Source organism: Accipiter gentilis, chromosome 6 (genome assembly GCF_929443795.1).
Source record: "Accipiter gentilis chromosome 6, bAccGen1.1, whole genome shotgun sequence".
Classification (NCBI taxonomy): Eukaryota; Metazoa; Chordata; class Aves; order Accipitriformes; family Accipitridae; genus Astur; species Astur gentilis.
In genome coordinates this window covers 14,307,008-14,329,776 of record NC_064885.1, presented here as the reverse complement: position 1 = coordinate 14,329,776, position 22,769 = coordinate 14,307,008, and the positions used below count along the sequence as shown (strand labels likewise).

The 22,769-nt window shown below is 58.8% G+C and overlaps 2 protein-coding genes across 2 annotated transcripts; one reads left to right on the top strand and one right to left on the bottom strand.

Annotated features, from left to right (window-relative positions):
- The first annotated feature begins 630 nt into the window (after positions 1-630).
- Positions 631-3,215, top strand: LRRC3 (leucine rich repeat containing 3). Its single transcript, XM_049802471.1, has 2 exons — positions 631-660; positions 2,150-3,215. The coding sequence occupies exon 2, from the start codon at positions 2,152-2,154 to the stop codon at positions 3,013-3,015; it is 864 nt and encodes a 287-aa protein (XP_049658428.1). The 5' UTR covers positions 631-660; positions 2,150-2,151; the 3' UTR covers positions 3,016-3,215.
- Positions 3,216-4,291: 1,076 nt separating this feature from the next.
- On the bottom strand, positions 4,292-18,819 carry TSPEAR (thrombospondin type laminin G domain and EAR repeats). Its single transcript, XM_049802461.1, has 12 exons — positions 18,726-18,819; positions 15,682-15,926; positions 15,357-15,595; positions 15,140-15,230; positions 14,394-14,550; positions 13,837-13,968; positions 12,025-12,257; positions 8,892-9,078; positions 6,666-6,895; positions 6,180-6,367; positions 5,729-5,830; positions 4,292-5,439 (listed from the first exon to the last, which is right to left on the bottom strand). Exons 1-12 carry the CDS (start codon positions 18,817-18,819, stop codon positions 5,286-5,288), a joined length of 2,052 nt encoding a protein of 683 aa, XP_049658418.1. The 3' UTR covers positions 4,292-5,285.
- Between the last annotated feature and the right edge of the window lie 3,950 nt (positions 18,820-22,769).

The window sequence follows — 22,769 nt, the reverse complement described above, 5'->3', positions numbered from 1 at the left end:
GCACGAACTCACTTTGCTCGCAGACTCACCCCCACCCCCCCCACCCCCCCCCCCAACGCTGGCTGCAGAGATGACTTGACACGTTTGGAGTCAATGTGAGGAGGTGCTGGAAAGCAAGCTGTGTGCCAAGGCGGTGGCACACTACCTTCTCCCATTGCTCTTGGCCTGCTTGATGACCGCTTGTGGTCTTCCATCACCATGCTCAGCCGAGAGCCAGCGCAAGCGCAGGGAGGGCCAGGCTGGGGGCACAGCTGGGGAGGGAAGAGGCAATCCTGCCTTACAACGGCTGAGAAAGCTTTGCAGCCCCGAACCGACGAGCAGCAACCACAGCCTAAGGAGAATTGCTGAAACCTAATTAGCATCACTCAATTACAGCACAAAAGGTCTCCAAGCAGCCGCTCGCCCACAGCACCCGTGGCTGTGCTGCCTGGGTGGCCCCACCGCCCCGGTCCAGCAGCATCCTTGTCACAGGGCACCCCCCGATCCCCCCCCGCGATCCCGTCTCCCCCGCACCGCCCCTGCACCGCCCGGTGCCGCCGAGGCGGGGACCGCCCGTCCCGGGGGCCCCGGCGGGAGCAGCCGCAGCAACAGGTCGGGTCAGAGCCGCAGCCGCAGCCGGAGCCCGAGCCGGAGCCGGAGCCGGAGCCGGAGCTGGAGCCGGTAAGGGACCCCCGGGACTCCAGGAGGCGGGGGGGGAGGGGGGGACTGTTCTGCTGCGCGGAGCCCAGTGGGGGCCCGGGGCCCCAAACCCCTCGCCCGGGCAGGTCCGGCTCCCCGGTCCCCGGCCCGGGCGTGAGAGCGGGCCGGGGCTGGGCAGCACCCACCCCCGCTCCGCAGGCACACGGCGGGGGCCGGCTGGGGCGGCTGCGGCCCCTCAGAGCCCTGCCAGGGCCGGGAGCAGGCTCGGGCAGGCGGTGGGAACCGGCATCGCAAAGCGCATCTTCGCTTCCCCCGGAGAGACTGGGCTGGCAGACCCCGGGATCATTTGTAGGGCCAGAGAGATTCCCCGGCAGCGAGATTTAACCTCCCCTGGAAAAGTCCACTGCACAGTCCCACACCCCTGAGGTGGTCCGCTGGCAGCATCCCCCAAGTGTGAGCATCCCCCCCATGTATGAGCATCCCCCGGGTGGTACCCTGAGGTTGCTCCTACCTGAGAGATGCTGGTACTTAAGGGATGCTGTTACCAGGGGGATGCCATTATCAGAAGGATGCTGGTACCAGAGGGATAATGATGCGGTGCCCAGCTGGCACCATGGATAATTTCATTCCCGGGTGAAAGGCTCCCTGGGCCTGCCAGGGTCCCACCCCCAAACTTCCCCACCCCCCTTCCCCACCCCATGGGGATCTCTTCCCTTCCCAGCCTGACCAAGGCAGCAGGAGAGGTGTGAGTAGCACCAAAGGGCAGAGGAAAGAAGACCCACCTGCTTCACCTCCTGCCTCATCCCCAGCAGGGCTGGGGTGGCCCTTGGGGTTCCCAGATCACCCCCTTTACTGTGATAGTCAGTGGCTCCTCTCTTAAGCTCCAGCTCCCGGAGTCAGGCTGTTAAACCATACACTTTGTTTACTTTAAAAAACGAAGTCACCTCCAAACCCCAGCTTTGGCAAAACCCTTGGAAACGTGACTCGTACCAGCTCATGGACCAGATGGGGAAAGCAAAAGAACTCCACATCTTGTTATTTAAAAACCCGGTGGTGATTAAGCCAGTCTGATGATCCGGGGAGTCTGACTCATCTTTTTTTTTTTTAACACTTGGGGTCGGTGAGATAGGAATTTACTGCTGCTGTTCTCCAGCAGCAAATCACCTCATCCCATGTGGAAACTGGCAGCAGGCTGGGGCAGAGGCTCGCAGGCCCCATGCCAGTCTTGACACCCCCATCCTGCAGCACCCTTTGCCTGCCTGGGCGGTCTGTGCTGAGATGGGGGGCGGGGAAGGTTTAATCTCTGCATCTCCATGTCCAGGGATAATTAATCTTAAACCAAATTAAGCGTCCTGGAAAAGATGGTAGCCAGTCTCATTCTGCCCTTGTTTTCTGGGCTCCTGAGCCCAGCCTCTCACTGCTTTGCCAGGGCACATTACACATGAGACGTAAGTGGTGTTCCAGGAAATAATGCCGTGTCATATCCCCTCCACCCACCGCTTTCGTCCAGCAATGGGAGAGGCTTTGCAGGATCGCAGAGGAGCCGCCCTGCTGCCCAGGAGCTGCTGCAGCCTCCGGGGAATCACCAGCAGCCACGCCGAGCTGGCTAGGTGCAAGATGACGCTCACACCCACGCCGGCAGCCAGCGTCGCCCAAGCTTTCTTTTGTCTCTTGCTGTGCGTCCCCTGGGGCAGCTCCTGCCCCCCAAGCTGCCAATGCACAGAGCGAGCAGGGGCAAAGGCCGTCCTCTGCAGCTCTCGGCACTTGGAGGAGATCCCCAAGGACATCCCCAAAGACGCAGTGTTCCTCAAGCTAGACGCCAACAGCATCACCAGGATCCCTAGCAATGCCTTCAGGCACCTCTCCCACCTGGAGGAACTCGATCTCTCCAGGAACGCCATTGAGAAGATCGACAGGGCGGCTTTCAAAGGGGTGGCTGCTGGGCTGCGTACCCTCGACCTCTCCAGCAACCGCATCCGCAGCATTCCCAAGGAGGCCTTGCTGGCACTTAATGCGAAGCTCCGGCTGGCCAACAACCCCTGGCACTGCGAGTGTGCCTTGCAGGAGGTGCTGTGGGAGGCACGGCTGGACCCTGACTCCGTCCAGGACATCACCTGCCACACGGCCCCACGCGAGGAGTATGTGGGCAAACCGCTGCTCCAGGTTCTGGATGCCGGCGTCAACTTCTGCAGTGTGCGTCAGAGGACCACGGATGTGGCCATGTTCATCACCATGTTCGGCTGGTTCGCCATGGTCATCGTCTATGTGATCTGCTATGTCCGGCACAATCGAGAGGACACCTGCAAGCATGTGGATTACCTCAAGTCACTGCCGAGCACCCAGGGCCACGCAGAGACCACCAGCACTGCCCTGTAGCGCAGGATTGGGGTGCCCTGTTCCCAGCTTCTTTGCAGGGAGCCATGGCAACCTGGTGGGCTTCTAAGCTTCTCTATGGGATTTTCCAGTGCTTGCTCCAGTCCTGCAAATGAGTGCCACTGACTTCGCCCCTCCCCAGCGATGCTGGACCGAGCGTGAGCAAATGACATGGGGTAGGGATGCTTGGGGACACCCCATGCAGACCTGTCAATGGAGCCCAGGTTCCCAGGGAGGAACACCCCACACACAGACCCCTTCTCCCCTGCCAGAGTTGGGCTCACAGGGAAAGCAGCCCCAGCCACATGCTTGCAATCCATGTGGTTTAAAGAGAACAAGCCCCTGGGGGGGGGGGAGACAGACTGGGGGAGGGGGCTTTCATAGGGCCTAGAGGTCCCTGGAGCCTGGGGTGCAGAGGGATGGGTCACTCTGTCCAGTGGGGTCACCCTGTCCTGGCTCCAGTGAGGGACTGGCCTTGCAGAGAGCAGGACATCAGCCCCCAGCTCCCAAGCAGCATCTCAGCAGCCTCTGCCTGCCACCAGCAATCCAGGGGTGAGCTCCCAAACCTTTGATTTCTCAATAAAGCCTGCACATAGGAAAAGCCCCCAGGGTTTGTGCTGCACTGGGAGCCAGGTGTCCTGGGAGGGCGGTGGTGCTCGAGGGTGTTGCACTTGTCCTAATTCAATCTCTCCCACAATAGACAAGCCTAAATTCAATGTACCAGCTCGACTCCCATCAGATTACATCCCCTCCACCCTTACCTGAGCCTGCCTCAAGCAGGGGCCAGCTGGCTAAATGGTGCCTCTGCATCTCACCTGGTACGTCTTGCCTTATGTTGCCCTTCCTCGGGGCCGAATTAGAGATGCTGCTTGTGGCTCAGCATGATGGAAGCAAATCGAGTTCTGCCTTGTTTCATAAGCAAGAAATGGTCCTTCCTGGAAGAGCCAGCTGCACCCGCGGCTGGGCTGGGAGAGGAGGAAGGTCTGCAGAGGCTGCTTGGGGCTGCTTTCCCAGGCCCAGACCCCAGGGTGGCTCAGGTCGTGTCCTCCCCAGCCCATTCTTGGGGGGCTGGCACCTCCCGCGGGCTCCCCAGCGCCAGGGTGGGTGGCCCAGCCCCAGTGGGAAACCTGGGGCCAGGGAAGGCTGAACGATGCTCTGGGCCAGTGGGGAGAGGGTCCCAGGCGGGGGGAGGCAGAGGGGCACCCTCGCCCCAGAACCTCACTGTGCTCAGGGCCACCTCGTCCTCATGGGCCACCTATGACCATGGACATGTCCCTGTCTCGCTCGAGGGTGGCTTGTTGAGTGGAGGGAAGCCTCTGCCATTGGCAGAGCAGCTCGGGTACCTGCAGCTTGTGCGTGGGATGAAGGCTGGGTGCACACAGTTTATTAGAGCGCTGGTTAAGCAAAAGAGTCCCCCAGACAAAGGTGAGAAAAAGAAAAGAGGCCACAGTTTCACCTGGAGCAGTTTTGGGTCTTTCCCATGCCCGTGGTAGCTGGATTGGTCTCAATGCACAGCAGGTTTGCTCGGGAGTCGCTGACCTCATGCAAAGAAGTGCAAGGACTGGCATTGGTCCTTGTACACATCTATGGATTTGTACAATATATATATGTCACTCAGTGAGGATGACCAAAACCAGCCACGGCAGAGCAGGAGGGTGGGCAGGCATCCACGGCAGCGGGATGGGGTGGCAAGGCCACCAAAGAGGGACACAAAATGTTGCATGCAATGTCAAACCAGATGGGTCCTCAGCAGCGCCACAGCCCCAGGTGCTGGGCAGCCAGTGCCAAGTCTGAAGCCATCTTTTTCCCCCAATTTCTTACATGCCATTTTCTCCCCATGCCACACACCCACCCTGGCAGCACACGCTCTGCTCAGTTTCTTTCTTCCCTGGCTTTGTGCAAGCTCTGGCCACAACCAACAGCAGCTCTGGGTCCCTCCTGCCTGGAGACTGCCGAGCGCCAGCATCCTGATGAGCCTGGGGAAGCACCTGGGTGCCAGGCACCCTGGGTAGGACATGACTCTGGAGCATGGCAGGAGAGCTTTCCCAGAAGAAACAGCACCAAAGCAGGATCACAGCCCCTTTGCCAGCCCATGGACAAGGCTGCAGGGAGCCCCGGCGCTCCCTTCCTCCTCCTCCTTCCCCTCCTGCGGAGAGCACAACCAGCCAGCTGCAGGGTTCATGCTGCAGCCATTCCTGGCTCTGTGGTCCATCTTCACCTCAATGCCCAGCTCGCCCCAATCCTGGTGATGAGCTGAGCGTGTCTCAGCCACCTCAGGTGGTTTTCAGCTTGAGCACCTTGGAAAGAGGCTCCTTGGCACTAGAGTAGAGGAGGTAGGAGCCCTCGACGGTGTGAAATGCCTCCCAGTCTCTACAGCCAACAGTGGGGAGGTGGTGAGCTGCTACGAAGCCTTCATAGCCTTGCCACCTGTATGGGGAGGGCAGTAAGCTCTTGGGCACAAGCTGGGCACATGAAAGGGGGGCAGGAAAGCCGAGCTGTGGGGCTGGCATCTCCCACCTCCCTGATGTGGCTCAGGGTGGGATGTCCCTCACTGGGCCTTCTCATTCCTGCCCAGAAACCTCCCCAGAAACGGAGCAGTGCTATCTGTCCTCCCTGGGCAGATGCACCGGCATCCACAGAGGTTGCCCCCATGATGGGCTCCCGGCAGAGTTGTTCCACCCAACCACCCAACCCTGCCTTCCTCCCACAGCAGTACCTGTAGATAATACTGTTAACAGAGAAGGTGAAGCCATCGAAGGAGTTTGCCACCACCAGAAAAGAGTCGTCTCCCACCGAGAAGAACTCCCAGTCCAGGGCACTGGGGATGAAGCAAGTGGAGGGGCAGGTGAGGTGGCCCCTCCGTGGCCAGCTGAGGAAGGGCCTGCATGTCTGTGGGGCTGAGCCCACCCCACCCCAATCTCTGCCACCGTGATGATACACAGAAAACCCCGCTCTTCCCAGGCTGCTCCTGAAAGGAAATCCACCCTTGTTCCCAAATCCAGGGCCTTCTCCTAGCTCCCACTGGGATTTGATGCCAAGGACCTGTCACCCCATTGCCCTCCCCACTAGTCTCGGTCCCTGGCAGCATGCAAGCCTGCATGAATCCTCCAGGAGATCTCCAGGTTGTTCAGGGGACTGAGGAGCACCCTGATGCTTTGCACAGGTACCTGTAGGTGAGGAGGTCCTGGAATTTGACAAACATCTGGGCAGTGATGTTGAGCTCATAGATGGAGGAGTTGATGGCATAGAAATTAGAGGGTGCTGGCATCCCACTGTCATAGCTGTGGCTGTTTGCAACAGCCAGGAAGACTCTGTCTCCAATGCTGAAGACCTCCCAGTCAGCAGCACCAAAAGTCTGTGGGGAAGGAAGCCACGTGAGAAGCTAGATGTGGACAAGCCTTTGCAAGCCAAAGATGCTGCAAGGTGGGGGAAGGGCCTGCAGGAGGCACAGCAGAGAAGTTACCCACTGCTGAAACACTCCAAGGAAAAAAATAAACCTCGCTCTGTCAGTCCCTGTGGGAGAATCAGTAGGAAACTATCACTACCTTTCCGGAGGACTGAAGAGCACCTGTCTCTGTAATTATTCCCTGGCTTGTCTAAACCCAGAGGGAGGAGGACCGAGGAGTAGAGTTTGATCAGTGGCCAAGCCTTACCAGGATAGACTGGAAGAGCTGGAAAGAGCCACTGAGCCAGATGTAGATGTGCGAGTAGATCTTAGTAGATGTGCCATTGAACGTGTTAGCCACAGCCAGGAAGGAATATGGCCCAATGGTGAAAAATTCCCAGTCATAGGCTCCAGAGGTAGGGATGGTCTGGTTGGTTTCAAACAACCCTGTCCTGGGGTTCCACCTGTATATCACGCTGTCTATGTTGTGGTTATTCCCTGGGGGAGATGGACAGACAGACGTGCACCGTGAGGAAAAGGAATACCTGGCTCACATAAGAAACAAGACCCAGAAATAGGTTCAGCTACACAAATATTTGCCAGCAGGTTGCAAGGCTGGCTGCTAGTGACCGATTGCTCCCCAAGAAGTAGCCAAAGAGACTCAAGAGCCTCCATCCCTACCTAGAGCCTCCATTCCCATTGAACACGCTGGCAGCTTGTTCCCAAGCATGCTTTAGCAGCTTCGTGGCAGCCCCTGGCAGAGGAGGGATGGCAGGGTGCCATCTCCCCACACGAGCAGCACACCAGAGGCACGGTGCCAGCATCCCAGGGCAGCCAAGCTCTGCTGGCTGTCCCACAGGGTGGCCATGTGTAGTGGGGCCAGTCCCAGCCAAATCTCTAAGCTATCGACATCACGGGCTGCCGTCACCCTTCGTACACAAGCTTGCACATCTGGGAGGGGGGCCACAGCTGGAATGGGGGCCACAGCTGGAATGACACTGCACTGATGTTTTTCAGCTCTCCTTTGCTAAGTCCCTGTGATCAGCTCCTGAGCACTGGAGCTGGCCAGGGACCTCCATGTGCTGATCCCCGCTGATAGCATGAACTCCAGAAAGAGGGAGGGGATGCTGCAGCCCACAGCCTGCCCTGTGCTGAGCGCTCGGGCTGGGCCCACCAGCACCAAAGCACGTGCTCCATGCAGCTCCTGGGCTCTGTTGAAGCATCTCAACCTCATGTCTGTGTGGGACCCAGCTAGCTTTAAAGCTAAAAACCTTTCTGCACCTCCAGCCTGGCATGACCCCTCCAGCCAGAGACGTTCTTCTAATAAAGAGCTGGCTTCATCAGGACAGGAGGGGAGCACCACCAGCCCCTTTCTACCCCACATTCTTTAAGCACTGCTGTATTCCACTTGGTCCCACTGGTGTTTCTGTTGGCTGGGCAGCAGCAGGACCACGTATTAATGGGTTTATGGGCAATCCTCATTGCAATGGGAGAGCCTTTGGCAAGAAGGGCTGCAGGGAGTGTGGGAAATGGCCATGTGGATAAGTTGTAGCTCTTCAGGGACTGACCCTCCAACATCCCCTAAGGGGAACATCCCCAGTTTGGCTTGGCCATGATGGTCTTAACCCCTGCATGATGTGCATGGCCAGCGAAGGGACCTTTCTGCTGCCACTGCCACGGGAGTAGGTCTCATCCAAACTGGACATGGTGGGGTCTAACTTCTAGCCCAAGCAACCTGCCACCAGCTTTGAGCCTGGTACAAGAGGAGATGATGCTCCAGGAGCTAGACCTGATGGCAGGGAAGGAGCCCGCTGGCCCAGAATCTGAACCCAGCTAGGAGCATCCTGGAGAGCCGGGGCTGTGGTATTGACCCATTCATCCCCTGTGCTGAGGGGTGCACCCCCCCAGCGCAGAACAACTCATGGCCTGGGAGGCGAATGAGGCTGGATCGTGTCTGCAGGGTGCCCAGGGAGGGAGGGATGTCGGCAGGCTCTCACTCAGCTTCCCTCAGGTTCCTGTGTGCCCACAAGGCCAAGGCTTTGGCTTCTCAAAAGTCTCAGCCCCTGCAAACCCAGACAGCTGCCCTCACCACCCCACTGTGTTCACCACATTATGTAGCATTGGGGAAACAAATGAAAAGAAGTGCAGAGATTCAGCAAAGACACCGTCCCCACTCCTGTCCCTGTCCCCTGCAGTCAGAAACCCAGAGGGGGACCGTGTCAGCCGCTTCCCCAAGTGCTTTTCTCTCCTAAAATGTGAGGGTCTGCAAGGGTTCAGGCTTCCTGAGGGACACCACACTGAGCTGCGTGCACGGACTCCCTGGCTTTGCCCTGCATGCCGGCAGAGGATGCACAGGGAGCTGCTGTGTTTCCACGGCAATGGGAAGATGCTCTCAAGCAGGGTGCCTGCGGCGGCATGCCGTGGTCCCCACCGTCACCCCAGGGCCGCCTGCCCCCGCTGAGCCGGGCTGGTAGGGAATATAAGGGCTGGGTACCTTCTCTGTGGTTGACCACTGCGAGGAAAGCCTCTCCCTCAATGACAAATGCCTCCCAGTCCCTAGCGCTGTGCGTGGTGATCCTCTGGTACGTGATGAATTTCTCTTTCCTGCGGCTCCACTTGTATATTACAGAGAACTCCTGACCCCTGTCATTCTGCTCAAAATTAGCCACTGCTAGGAAGATCTGAAAAATAACAAGCCAGGACATCTTGGTTTTCTCCTCTCAAAGGGGTGCGGACAAGCATGGGCAGGGTGAAGACGGGATGGGTGGGGGAGGCACCCATGGGATGCGGGGCCAGGGTCCGAGGTGGCCGGTGTGGGGCAAGATGGCCCTGGCTGGCTGGGGTCCCCAAACAGCCCCCAAGCAGCACTGTGTACCCAAACAGGAGGACAGGGGCCCAGTGGCCCGTGGGTCTCTTTGTGCATGGCAGCAGCAAAGCCCACTGCCCACAGAGCAACAGCCACAGCCTCAGGGTCAAGAGGAATGAAAGCCGTGCTGTGGCCGCTCATGCCCCACCAGCCCCGTGGACGGGGAGCATGGCCGTGCTGGCAAAACAGGCTTGCGGGGGGTGGGGGGGTGGGGTGTCCAAGCTACCAAACCTTCCTCATAAGGAAAGGTTGTTCAGAAGAAAAATCGCAGATGTGATTATAATACGATAATAATGATGATGACGATTCCCTGAGGCAAAACATTTTCCACACCAAGAAAACCCCCCTGTGAGTGTCAGGGACAAGTGTGCAGCAGCAGAGATGAGCTTGCGCAAGGCGGGGAGCGCATCCAAGCTCATGGGAGCACGCAATGTGGCATGCTAGCTCCGCCACTCCGGTGTGTTTCATATGGAATGGCAGAGGTTGTGCCCCAGTCTGGGCCACAAAGAAGCACAGGGACACAGCCCACAAGCAGAAAACAGTCAGTGGGGATGGTGTCCTGCCTCCCGCCCAGCACAAGACCCTGCCAGCACCAGCCTGGGACTTTGTCCAGCTGAGGCTCAGCCACCCCCAAAGATGGAGACCTTTCCCCCTCAGCAGCCTGTGCTGGGTCCACACATCCCTCCAGGGAAGGTGCAACTGCAGTGCTGGGCAGCTCTCTCTGCGAGCCCTAGTCCAGAGAGTCTCTTCAGGGCATCTCCAGAAATGCAGCTTCGGAGGGAAGAGAAAAGCTTGGATCCAACCCCACAACTCAGGAACCTGCGGTCCCTTGCTCTCCATTGGCAGGAGCCACCAACCAAGAGACCCCGACACTTCCCTCTGGGGCTCTTCACCCCATCCTGGCAGAGCATCAGCAGGTCCTGGTGCAGTAACAAGGTGCTGGCACCTCCAGAGGTTCATCCCACCCGCAACGTGTGTGAGGAACCTGGGCTAAATGGAGAGGTCTGTACTGCTGCTGGTGCAACAACTATCTGGTTATCATCTCCATGCAGAAACGTGCCAAGCATGGGCAGCTGCACTCAGGGTGTCTGCCTCTGTCCCCAGCTGTTCTGAGCTGGCACCAGGTAGAAAACCTGCCCCAAGCTGTGCAGGAGAGAGGTCATCCTGCCTAGTAAATCTGAGTAAGTTTTTCTCAGTGAAGACCTGAAGGCAAACCCAGAGCACATGAGCCTTGGTGAGCACCAACACAGGTGCTTTGCCGTGTGGGAACCACAGGGAGTTGGGACACCCCAGGCTGGTCATCTTCTCTGCTCCCACAGCCATCACTGCAAGGGGATGTTGTGGGTCCAGACTAACACTGGGGACCCTCAACGTGGTTCCCATCAGCAGTTAAACCCAGCCGAGGACATTCCTGTCTCCTGCCTGTGGGGGTGCAGCTGCTCTGCAGAGTGGGCACAGCGCTGGGGATGGCAGGCATGCTCCCAGCCCTAAGCCAGTTTTGCAACACAGCTGCATTTTCAGGGGTTGACCAGGTTTTCTGCAGGACCCCACGGTCAGGCAGGTAATGGGGGATGTGGCCCATTTGAATCCAAACAACAGGGCTGTCGGTACCACCAAGCCTGGAGGCAGGACTTCTGCCCATCCCTCTGTACCCTGGAGCACTGGCTTATGATGGGGGAGCCCTGCATAGCATCTGGTGACAAAAACAGGTCATGCCAGAGGCAAAACGATCCCAACACCCCTGGGAGCTCCGCACAGAGCTGGCTCTCAGCAGATGTTTGTCGGTCTTGCCCGGGGCTCCTCAGAAAGTGATAAATAGCTCCCCAGGGAGAGAAACCAGGCAGAAGTCCCATGGCAGATTGCCCAGGGGAGAAGAGATGGCTCCAAAGTCCTGGAATGATTTAAAAGCAAGAGGGCTTAAAAACACAGAAGCTTGGACTCGGTGGGTCTCAGGAGGGAGCTATGGTCTCCGATGGCCCTCTAAGACCACAGGTAGATCTCTGAGACCAGAGTGGACCTTATACATGGCCGGACACCCACCACAGTCAGAGCTCAGGGAGGGCTTTGCTCTCTGTGCTCCCATGTCAGGAGCTGCATGTCCCTGAGAGCAATGCCACAGCTGCTGCCTGGGGTGATCCCTGCCTCACTTCACGGTGCCAGATAGGAACTGCAGCAAAACCTGCTTTCCAGGGCAGTGGGGGGGGGTGTGGGGTGTGGGGTGTGGGTGTCAGCCTTTGCACCAGCGTGGAGGCTGCATTATGAGCACACCCAGGCGAGGCTCTGTACTCTGCACGAAGGACATTTTGACACCGGCACTCACTACATCTGAGGCAGGAACAGGCAGAGCCTGCTAGAAATGAACCCCAGCCGATGGAGGGATCCAGATCCAACAGCTGGCTTTGGAGGCTGACCTCGCAGACATCCTGGAGCTCCCTGGGGAAGAGATCTGAGCACTCCAGACACTCAATTACCTACGCTGCCAGCATCAGTTGCTGAAAATGGCCTGGGTGGCTCTAGTTGTTTCTCAGCAAAAATAGTATACACAGAGGGCAGCCCACAGATCAGCCAGCAGTCCCTAGGACAGACCCTTATTGGCTGAATACATGTATCAGTGCAACCCCATCAAAGACAGAAGGGAAAAAGATTCACCTCCTAAACCCTGCCCGAGACTCGGGGCTTCGGAGGAGAAGCTGGTGTGGGCAATCGCAGTTTACTATACTGAAATATGAAGGCACAGAAATAACCTTCCAGGCAGACTTACCTTCTTTCCTATAGTGAAATACTTCCAGGACTGAGCTTGGTAGGTGGGGATGTTCTGGTAGGGCACAAACTTCCCGTCGGTCCACTTATAGATGGCCGATCCCGGGGGGGTGTACCGGTTGGCAGTGGCTGCAAACAGTCCCACCTTGGGGATGGTGAAGACCTCAACACCCATTGTCTCAGAGTTGGTCACCAGGTTCTGGTACTCCTCCAAATAGTCCAGTCTTTGTTTGACTAGGAGACCATAAAAAAAGAGGTGTGAGGTTAAAACCAGATGACCTTGCCTGGAGAGGGGCTCCGTGTTGCATAGTGGAGCTGGCTCGGTGGTGCTTGCTGATGTATGGGGCTTTACAGGCGGGGGGGAGCTGGGGAATGAAGGTCCTGGTGTCGCTGGTGGTGCAGAGCCAAAACCCAAGTGAGTGGTAAAAGGCCTGACTCCATCTCATTGGGCAACACATCCAGCCCCATCCACCCCTGCCTGTTCTCTGGCGGAGGGCAGGGCTGCAAAATGCTCTGCCGGGAAGTCTCCTCTGGGAGGGGGGAAGAATGACATGCCATGGATTTTGATTGCATCTTACAAAGTAGGTTGATACATTTATCCTAAAGAAAATGGGGAGGAGAGGAAGAGACCTACAGCGAAAGGGCCTGGGCTGCTGAGATGAGCCGGGTTAACCCGCACGCACCTGTGGGTGCGGCAGCCCTGCACCAGATGTTTTCTCTGGCTGGAGTCAGCATGAGCTCTGGAAGAAGTTAGAGAAGACTTAGACACAATTAATGCCAGAAATTAGAACGGAAACACTAGGAGTGGTCCCAACAGCAAATGAGTGGGCACTGGAAGGGACAAATGGCAGGAGAAGGGCTACAAGAAGGGCCAGTGCTGGTGGCACCAAGTGGTGCAGGTCAGCAAGATCCTGGCATGAGGTCTCCTTGGGCAAACAAGGACACAGTGCCAAGCCTGATGACTTCCAGAGGTAGGGAATGACAGGGAGTCCACCCACTGCCAGCTCCTGTGGGGAGCAAATGGCTCATCCAAACCCACCACATGGGTGCCAGCATAAGAAAAACCCCGGCAGGGGGGAAGGACGGCTGGGTTGCCCGCATCCTCCATGCTCCACGTCCTCACCAAGGAACCTGGGCAGGCTGCCTGGAGCAAGTGGGAGAGTGCCAGGGGGCAAAATCCATTTCGTTATCGAATAATGTCCATCCCTCCAGGCTCTGGTTGCTTTGCCACCTTCTTGCTCCAATGTTGTCCCATTATTTTCTGCACGAAGGCCACCAGAGCTAGGATGACATGAGGACCTGCCTCCACCACCCTCCCGTTGCTCCCTCTGGTATATCTGGCAGCTGATGAGTCTTTCTGCTCCTTCTTGTCCAACTGCAAGTGCTTTGGCACTGGAAGCACCTGCGCCTTTGGGACCCCACAGCAGGGAGCACCCCAGCACCCCAGGCATGGCTTTCCATGGGCTGAGCTGTCCCACTTGGACTGACTGGGAGCTCGTTCCTGACTGGAGAAGCTCCAGGAGGGACAGACAACATGGATAAGTTGGATGGACAACATGGTCATTGTGTGAGTGATCGGGGAGCTGGCTCACAGAGGGGCTTGAATCCAAAGTTGTACTGGAAGTGTCGATGTGGGCACCAAGAGCAAAGCAAAGCCCAGCCAAGCAGGGGAGAGGCAGGGGACACCCCAACCCCCGCATTCTGCTGTTGCCTGACTTGGTTCCCACCCCAAAGTGCTGTCAAGGTCAAATCTCTGCTCCTCCTCTGCTGCAAGAGCCTCCCTCCACCCCAAGAGCGCATTGCACACCAGTACCTTCCAGCATGGAAATCCAGGCGCTGCCGTTGCAGAGGTACAGTCCTCGCCGGGAGGCATTGAACCAGAACTGCGCCTTCTCCTGCTTGGTGCAGGGTGGACGGGACCCCAGGGTCACCTTCGTGTCAGTCTCTGGGCACAGAGAGGAGCAAGGCAAGCGCCTCAGCGCACATGATGGAGGAGCAGCAAGGCTCATCCCCGTGCACATAGGAAGGGTTGGATGTCCCAGTCCCATCCTGATGATGGGCACCAGAGAACGGGGGAAACGGCATGCTGGCACCAAGCTGGGAAGGCACTGGCTGAGAAAACCCTGGGGGGTGGCACCCATGGGCCGGCACCCATGGGCCTACTGGCATGAGCCCACCGCTGCCAAGGGACCTGGACAGGGGATCTCCAGGTGGGGTTTGGACCTGGATCCCACACGCACATTGAGAAACAGAGGGTACTGGCGACACCCTCATCCCCTCCACTCCTGCTCGTGCCCAGCCCCACACAAAGAGCTTTCCCCAACAAACGCAAGGCAGCCCATCAAGCCCGCGCCACGAGAATTTACTGACCGTAAGGATATTTTAGCACCTCGTTGCTCGCTGGCTTCGCAGGGAGATCCTGGAGGACAGTGGGGACAGAGAGTGTTGCTACTTTAAAGTTCATGGCGGTGCATATCCGAGGGGTAGCATCGGCTCCTGGCAGCAGGACAAGCTGCCTCAGCAAGCCCTGGGAAAGTGGGAGCAGCAGGTTGGAGAGCAAGTCCAGCAAGACCAAGAAATGGAAACTGCAGGTGATTCATGCCCTGGATTTCACTCCCAACTCTTGCTCGTTGCCCTCCCTCCTGGGCTGTGGGAAGCCTCCAAGGGACTCACGCACGTTTATCAGATCCTCATTACATGCTCAGCCTACCAAAATCTCCATCCTGCGCAAGTTAACAGCTGGTGCAAGGGGAGCATTGGCAAGGGGCTTGTTAGCTGCAGATGGCTTTCACGGCCTCCACTTTTCACTACCGGTCAGGATCAGGCACTGCCCTAACCTTTATATCAACGAGACTGTGCCATCAACTGTCTTTCTGCCACCGCACCACTGGCAACGTCCTCTTAAGTTTGTCCCACAAAGTGCCAGTTGCAAATGCCACCCCCTGCATGTCCACAGCCGGACGGGGACCAAGCCCAGCAGCAGGACCCCTGGCCACCTCCCCTACCCGTGCTGTGGCCCAACCCCTGCCAGCATAGGGGGGCTGAGAGGGGGCTGCAGCTCACCCCATGGCCAGCCACGAGCACCCCTGGACAGCCCCGCACCCTGGGGCACCTACCGTGAACACGCCTTTCCTTCTCCTCCTGTTGCCCAGGTAGAAGCTGGCTCTCTTCACCGACAGAGAGGCTGGAAATGGCGTCTCCACCACCCTGCGGATGGGCAGAGAAGAGGCAGGGGACAATTTCATGGCATCTGCTGGTGGCTGGAGGAGATGCTGGTGGAGGAACATTGCCCTGCCAGCCCTCCTGACCCCCCTGCTGCCGCCCCCAACCTACACGTCCTTGGGGAGGCTGCAGTCCACCGTCAGGGAGAAGGACTGGCCGGAGACAGCCAGGACAAGCGTGTGCCACTGGTTGTCAGAGAGGGAGACGTTGGGGAAGGTGACGCGGGTCTGCCAGCCGCCGGCGTGCTCCTGGCTCCAGAAGAGGAAGTGTAGCTTGTCGGGGGCGTAGCGCAGCCCCACCAGCACACTGGGGCTCTCCTCTGCCATCAGCGTGAAGACGTACTCGTTTCTCTGCAGAAGGGCACGGACTCAAATCTGTGTGCCGTAAGCTGCGGGGCTGGGCTGTGCCCACTCTGTGCCTGGCCGGCGGCACTTACCTTGGCAGGGACGCTGAGGACCCTCAGCGTGACAATGATGGAGAACTCCTCGGGGAAGCGGTCACAGTGGATGAAGAGCCGGGAGGCGGGGAAGCCCAGCGCACGGGGCCGCGAGGCAGCGAGCTGGAAACCGCGCACTCCCTGCACTTGGAACACCCTCATGCCGCGGGCTAGCCCGCTGGTGGGCACCACCTCCGAGAGGATGTCCAGCGGGCGCAGGTCTGTGCCAAGAGACAGCAGAGCATGTCACGATGGTGGCAGCCATCCCACCCTGCCCCACTGCGGGATGGGGTCCCCACCTTGAGGTGGGGTGCTCGGAGGCCTGGCTTGCTGAAGGCAGCCAGCCCATCTCCAGCACTGCCCAGAGGGCTCCATGGCAGCGGGGGGGGCCCAGGTGTCTCAGTAGCCTGCTGTCCCTAGCCCAGGGTCTGCGCCAAGCCCCTGCTTCAGGGACACAGGGAAGGTTTGGCTTCCAGGCACCAAGGCTGACATGTCCATCCCCATAGCAGGAACACCAAGTGTGCAGGCTCGCTTGCATGAACCATCCCACTGATGCAGCTCCAAATACTGACCCCGGGGCTGGGACCTGCTGGCCGGGCAGCCCCAGGCTGCCACCAGCTTCCTCGGGATCCACCAGCACCAGCAACCGCAACCAGAGCCAGGAGAGCGGAGAGCCAGGGATCCCAGCGCTCGCAGGCTCGCTCATGGGGCGGCCACCCGTCCCCGACCCCAGGGCGGTGGGGCACGGCGCTCCCTGCTCCAGTCCCGATCCAGGCTCTCCCAACCCAGCCCTAATTGCACACAGGCACGTACTCCCCTGGCAGGCACCAAAACCGCTCATTAAATAATTATCCTCTCCCCAGAGAAGAAAACAACATGCCCAGCCCCAAGGCATTGCCCAGGTGAAGAACAGCACTGCGCACCGGCACTGCAAGGCCATCCCCATGTAACAGTGCCAGGGTCGCCGTAGGTCTGACATCTCGGCAAGCTCCGTGCCGGCAGCCATGGGAAGGGCTGTACCCGTGGTGGGTGCTTCTCTGACCTTCCTTGCCTTGGCACCCTCACAGCTTTAATTTTTGAAAGCTTCCCTGGCAGGATTGCGGTGTCTGTAGTGAAGGGCAGAGGGGCTCAGTGGTGATGTCCAGAGGATGAAGCAGCACTTGGCTAGACTAAAAAATCCCTGACTCTGTCCCTTCCCCAGCAAGACCAGGCTTTTAGCTCCTATTTGTACTAATAAATCTCGGCTGCTGGGGCACAGCGGGAGAGCTAAGAGGGAGGGAGCCGTGAGCAAGGCTGGACTGGCGTGTGTGTGAATCCAAACCAGCTGGAGAGGGGAAGCATTCCCCCCCCAGGCACCCCCAGCCAGCCCAAACCCAGATGGGTGGAGCAAGGAGGAATCTGCTCGTGTGGCTCCATCCAGCCTGGAGGAGGGACACCAGCGAGGTCCTTTCCACCCTGCCACCTCTGCATCCCCCCTGCCCACCCCTCTGCTGGTTTAAGCTGCTCCTAAAGCACAGCCTTTTTGGGAGAGGCTTGACTGAAACAACTTATCTCAGAAATGCATGACTTGGGGAATGACCAGTTCCTGTTTTTCTCAGCAAAAAGAACAAGTTGAATTCAGGCTTGGATTTGCGGAGGGGTTTAGGAGCCCCCAACTGCCCCGGAGGTGGCTGGGATGAGCTGGGGGACAGCTCAGCCAGGGCCAGAGGCTGTGCCCAAGGCTGTGGGTCGGGAAGGGACCAAGTCCTAAAACCAAAACTAAATCCCTAAACCCAAAGATGTGCATCCCAATCTGCCTCCCGCATCGAGGCGCTGCTAACGATCAGAGCGGAGCCAGCGGTTAAAGGCCGGGAGAGTGGCTGGAGTGTTTCAGCTCAGGTCGGGCAGTGCACGTGCCTGGCAGCTGCCTGCTCCACAGGGTGGCTGCCCACAGCCAGACGGCTTCAGGGCTTCACCAGGAGCTGGGGCAAGGCACGGGCAAGAGGGACACGGGGTCAGTTAAATATGCTGATGCTGGGGCCTCGACATCCCCTGGACCCCTCCAGCCGAGGCTGCCTGGGGACAGCGGGGACATCCCCGGAGAGACCGGAGCACCTGGGGGAGGAGGCGGTGGACTGAAACTCTCTGATCTCTCCCAGTTTTCCTTCTCACCGCCAGCTGGGCTGTAATAAAATGTAAATACAGGTGCCATCAAACCGAGACAAGCCCCAAGCACACGCAGCCTGGGCCCAAGCAGCCCCAAAAGCTGGGCTGAAGTTTCACTGCCTGGGCAGGGACTGCATGGCATGGGGACAGGGATGGGAAGGCAGAGCCAGGGGACGGGGACCCTCTTTGGCGCAGGCTGCTCTTGGCACTTCCCTGCGGGAAATGCTGTCGGAGTTGCCAGCTCCTCGGCTGGGGGTGGTGGGACCAAAACTTTCCGGGACATTTTGCTGCTGGGAGGGTGTAGGTTGTGTCTGGCAAGAGCACAGGCAGTCCTGGAGAGTCCAGGGCGGGAGGGACTTTCCGGGGGGGGACTTCATGGCTCTCTTCTACTTCTCCTTCCAGCCCTTCACTTCCCCTCCCCACACATCGGTCCTCAGGGCCAGCAGAACCTGGGACAATGCTTGTGTCGCAGGGATGGGCATACAGCTCTCCCCATGGCACTGAGAAGGGCTGGTCGCTCCCCAGTCCTGTGCTATGCCAGGGGGCTGCAGGCGCAGGGTTGACCCCATTACCCACTGCCCATGGTTGCGGGCAGGATGCTGGCAGCTGCAGCACCCGAGGCATTGCGCTGTGCTGTCACCCCGAGACTCGGTCCACTGGCACCCGGGCACTGAAACCCGGGGCTGGGCTGCCAGGGAGAGGCTGCCCCACGCGGGGCACCCCGCAGCAGCCATGTATCCCCCCCAAAACGGAGCACACTGGCTGGGGTCTGCCCTGGCAGCGCAGGGAACATCCCATCCATGGGAGCACACGGGTCCCGGTGTGTTTCCCCAGCACGGCCAACGCCTGTCTTGACGCCTCCCTCCCGGCACAGCCCACCCGCCGGCCTTCGCTCCTACCTGTGCAGTGCTGCCACGTCCTGCCCCCCCGGTTGAAGCCCCCTCCGATGGCCCAGTGGAGGAGGATGACCCAGAGCAGCAGCGGAGCCGACATCGGGGGGCTGGCCTCAGAGGGTCCATCCACTGGGGCCCTCCTGCCGACCGCTCCTCCGTGCCCAGGCAGGCACCGCTCGGCTCAGCTCCCCCGGGGGCTCTCGCATAGTCTGCCAGTGGGACGACCTCCTCAGGGACGCGCCGCGCCGGGCTGCTGCTTCGCTGCTTCTGGGGTGCTAAGCCCCGGCTCTGCCGTCCCCTTGCGTGGGCATCGCCCCTGGGGGCACGGCAGGGGTGGCGGGTGGGGGGCCGGTGGGGGCTCCCCTGGGGCAGCTGCAGAGGCAGTGCTGGCTGCAGCCTGCGCGCAGACATTTAAATGAGAAGTTCGTGGTGGGAGAGGAGGAGTCCCAGCTCCTTGAAGAGCTTTTATCTTTTGCCCAACCCTCTGGAAGGCGGCTTTGGGGAGTGATTTTTTAATTTCTTTTTTTTTTTTCTTTTTTCTTTGCTTCCTTTCATTTTTGGTGATTCATTTTTCCGGGGTCACATGGGAATAGGTGGGAGATTCGCCCCTGCCTGGAGACACCAAGGTGGAAACTTTCCTGCCCCTAAAAGCCTTGGGCTTTCGGCAGCACAATCCCAGCCTGTACTGGGGGGAACCTCTCTCCCCTCCGGTCCACTCCACCCTGCCACAAAAAACCCCAGACCCCACAAGGTGCATATTTCTCCCCCAAAACGACTTCAGGCAAGTGATGCACAGCCAGTGCCTCAGGTAAGGCCCCAGCCCAAAGGCCAGCCACCAGATCCAGCCCTGCCATGAGGATGGTGGCAGCATCGGTTCGGAAACCCTTGAGGTTATGCTGTTCAAATGGGAGAGACAGCAGTGGAAAAACTCCCTGCACGCAGCAAGCTCTGCTGGGTTTCTCCAGCCGCAAAACGAGTTACTTCCATTCCCCGAACAATTGAAATAGGCTCCCACCACCCCCCCCATCCCCAAAGCCTTCCCGCAAGGCGAGCGCTAGAATAGAAAGCGGATGGCCAGGGTGAAACGCCAAAAAACTGTGTTGCAAACTGGGGGTTTCGTCAGCAAGAAGCAGCCGGAGCTGGACCCGCGGACATGCCTCGCTGCCGGTCTGTCCGCACCCCTCACGGGCCCGAAACCCACCGTGCCGGGACCAGGAGGGTGTAGCCCATAGGGGTGCGGGCATGCATTGGAGCTTTTGGTGCAAGGAGCACCCTGCGCCTCGGTCCCAAATCCTGAGACGAGCTGCTATTGGTGCCTGGAGACACCCAAACGCCATCAGTGCCTCCATCTCAGAGTCAAACAGCCCCTGAAGGCTGGAGGGCAGCTGCACGCATGTCCAGGGACGCTCTACAGCGAGTAGGGCTGCGTGGAGCTCCCCCTCCCCACAAAACCTCTCATTGGGCATCCCCCAAATTAGGCCTCCACTGCGATCACACTTAAGCAGAGCTTAATCTCTCTCTGGAGAGAGCTGCAGAGGCGAGGCGCCACTGGTTCCCCATCCCTCCTCATCCTTGTAGTGAGGATGGTGACCACCAGCACAGCCACCACCCAAACCTGGGGGTCCCAAATGGCAGCCGCTGGTGGTGACCATGAGGGGTGCAGGAGGCACGGACCATCCCATCTCGCCTGACAGGCTCGGCCCCTCGTGCTGCTCCCCGTGGCCTCAGGGATGCTCGCCAGCACTGGGGCTGGGAGCAGCCATCTCGCCGAGCCCCCACACTGTGTCTGCTGGCAGGAGGAGGGGTCCGGCATCCCCGGCCCATCCGGCATAGAGGTCGGTGCGTTGGAAGGGAGGCTGGCGCAGAGTGGAGCACGGCTGCTGGCAAGACCCTGCCTCCCGGCAGGTTGGCGCTGAGTAAGGCGGCACAAATGAGAATCAGAGCCGCCACATTTCCCAGGGCCGCACACATGTGTCAAGTTAAGCGTGGCTTTGGCAGCACCGCTCTGAGCAGGGGGACTCGCACAAGCGGATGGGTTTTGGGAAGTCTCCCGCCGAGGCCAGCCCCGGCTCTGCGAGGGTCCAGGCGGCCCATGCGACTCTTCCCAGGGAGGGAGGAAAAGTCCAGCCGGGGATGCTGGGGTGACTGGTTTTTCCAAAGGGGATGCAGTAGCCTTTGAGCGCTTCCTCGGCCAAAAAGCCAGTTGATCGGGACATGTCTAGACCCAAGGACACAGCCGCGGGTGTCCCCTCCAGAAGCAGTGGGATCTAGGGACTTCCAGGCAGGAGGCGGAGGAACCAAAGCCCCTGTCGATAAGCATGGAGGACATTCCAGGTGGTACTGAGCCCAGCACCGTGGGCTCAGGCTGCTTTTCAGCCACATGCTGTTAATGAACGTCCTCCTGGTGAGGACAGGGACCTTGATGATCCTCAAGGATTTTCTCCATCCTTGGGCTGGGGACGCTGGCATGGCAGAAAATGGTGGAGCGGCTTGGGTAGTGTCCAGTGCTTTTCTCCCTTTCCAGGAGGACCTGCCCAGGGAACCAAGCTGTCATGTGAAATAAGGACAGGGGCCCATTGCTGCCCGCAGTCGCATTGGGTCCAGGACCTGCTTCGTGTCCCAACGACAGTAGGAAGTGGTCCGCAAAATTGTTCCTAAGCACACACGCGCACATTCCTATGTGCACAAGCAAGCGCGAGAGGATGAAATAAAAGAGACAAACAGTGAGATGCTTGCCTAATTCGCATGGGTCGTAAATAAAACCATGTGGCGGCTCCGAACAAAACGATCCTTGGATTTCCACCAAAAAGGTTTGGCCATCCCTGGGTTAGAAAAGGTTGAGAAACTCATCTGCAGGCAATAAATTTCAAGCAGAGCTTCCACGCAGAGGACAGTGCAAGGAGGGCACCTAATCAACGCCAGGGACAGGCTGGACCCTGCACACAGGGTAATGTTCCCGCTCTTCCAAGACTGTAACTCGTTCCTTATTATTTGCAGACACAAAGTCATGTTTCAGGGCTTGTTATGCCCTATTCATTTCAGTCTTTATTCCTGACATCTGCAAGATCTTCCTCCCTTGAAATGCAGTGCGCATACAAGCACCGGCTGGAGCAAACCTTTGAGGCACCCTATACATAACACCCAGACACATGCAGCACTGCCCAACTCATGGATGTCCTCGGCCCTGGCTCCAGCCAGCAGTGGGCAGCGCCGTGTCCATCCTCCTGCCCGCACTGGCAGGGCCAGGGGAGCTGGCTGAGCCCAGCTGGCCACCACACAGGTATGGCCACACGCACACCTATGGGGATGGAGCTGGAGGTGAACGGTGAGCACATGGAGCTGGTCTCGCCTGCATGAGCAACAGGGTCAGGATCAGCCCTTGGGGGTCAGTTATGAAAGGGATGGGCGAAAATTTGTTCTCAGAGCAACACTCCAGATCTCAGTTCCCCAAATCCCAGTTCAGGTTGGACACTGGGAACAACACCTTCCCTGGGATGGTGGGATGGAGAGAGACGGGGTCTCCGTCCCTGGCAGTTTCCGAGGTTCCTCCTTTGTCACCTCTGCCCCTTCTTGTAGGCTGAAAAGCTTCTCTGTGTTTCCTGGAGCTACTTCAGCTCCCCGAGCCCAACCCACTGACATAAACTGGAGTTCCCACAAGAAATCTCTGCACTAGGAAACCTGTCAGTGCCATACAAGAAGCGCAAATGTCATTAACCCCATCGCCTTTCAAAAACTTAATTCCCATAAGTTTTGGAGAGGTTCTGCCAGGAAAAGTTTTGTCGAAGGCCTGGGAGGATTGCAAAAGGCACTGTTTTTAGGAAAGCCACGAAAAAAAGCACAAAGCCACCACAACGCTGCAAGTCTTGCTGCCAGCTTCCCAGGCGCAGAGCTGCCTTCGGGACCAATCCCTGCCGGGCAGCAGTGAACCACCAGCATCGCTTACATCCCAGAGCCCCCTGTGTCCATACACCCGCACACCTCCCTGGCACTGCCAGCCCCATGGTCCCGTGGAATGAAGGAACCAGGAGCTGCCATCCTGGCAGGGCTCCT

What these genes read in the sequence shown, in the direction of transcription:
- LRRC3 (XM_049802471.1), top strand. Translation starts at nt 2,152, where the DNA reads ATGGGAGAGGCTTTGCAGGATCGCAGAGGAGCCGCCCTGCTGCCCAGG.
- TSPEAR (XM_049802461.1), bottom strand. Translation starts at nt 18,819, where the DNA reads ATGTCGGCTCCGCTGCTGCTCTGGGTCATCCTCCTCCACTGGGCCATC. An exon ending in TCCTCAGCGTCCCTGCCAAG is followed by an intron (nt 15,596 to 15,681) that starts GTAAGTGCCGCC and finishes GCCCTTCTGCAG; the next exon opens with AGAAACGAGTACGTCTTCAC. An exon ending in GAAGGAAAGGCGTGTTCACG is followed by an intron (nt 14,551 to 15,139) that starts GTAGGTGCCCCA and finishes CCACTTTCCCAG; the next exon opens with GGCTTGCTGAGGCAGCTTGT.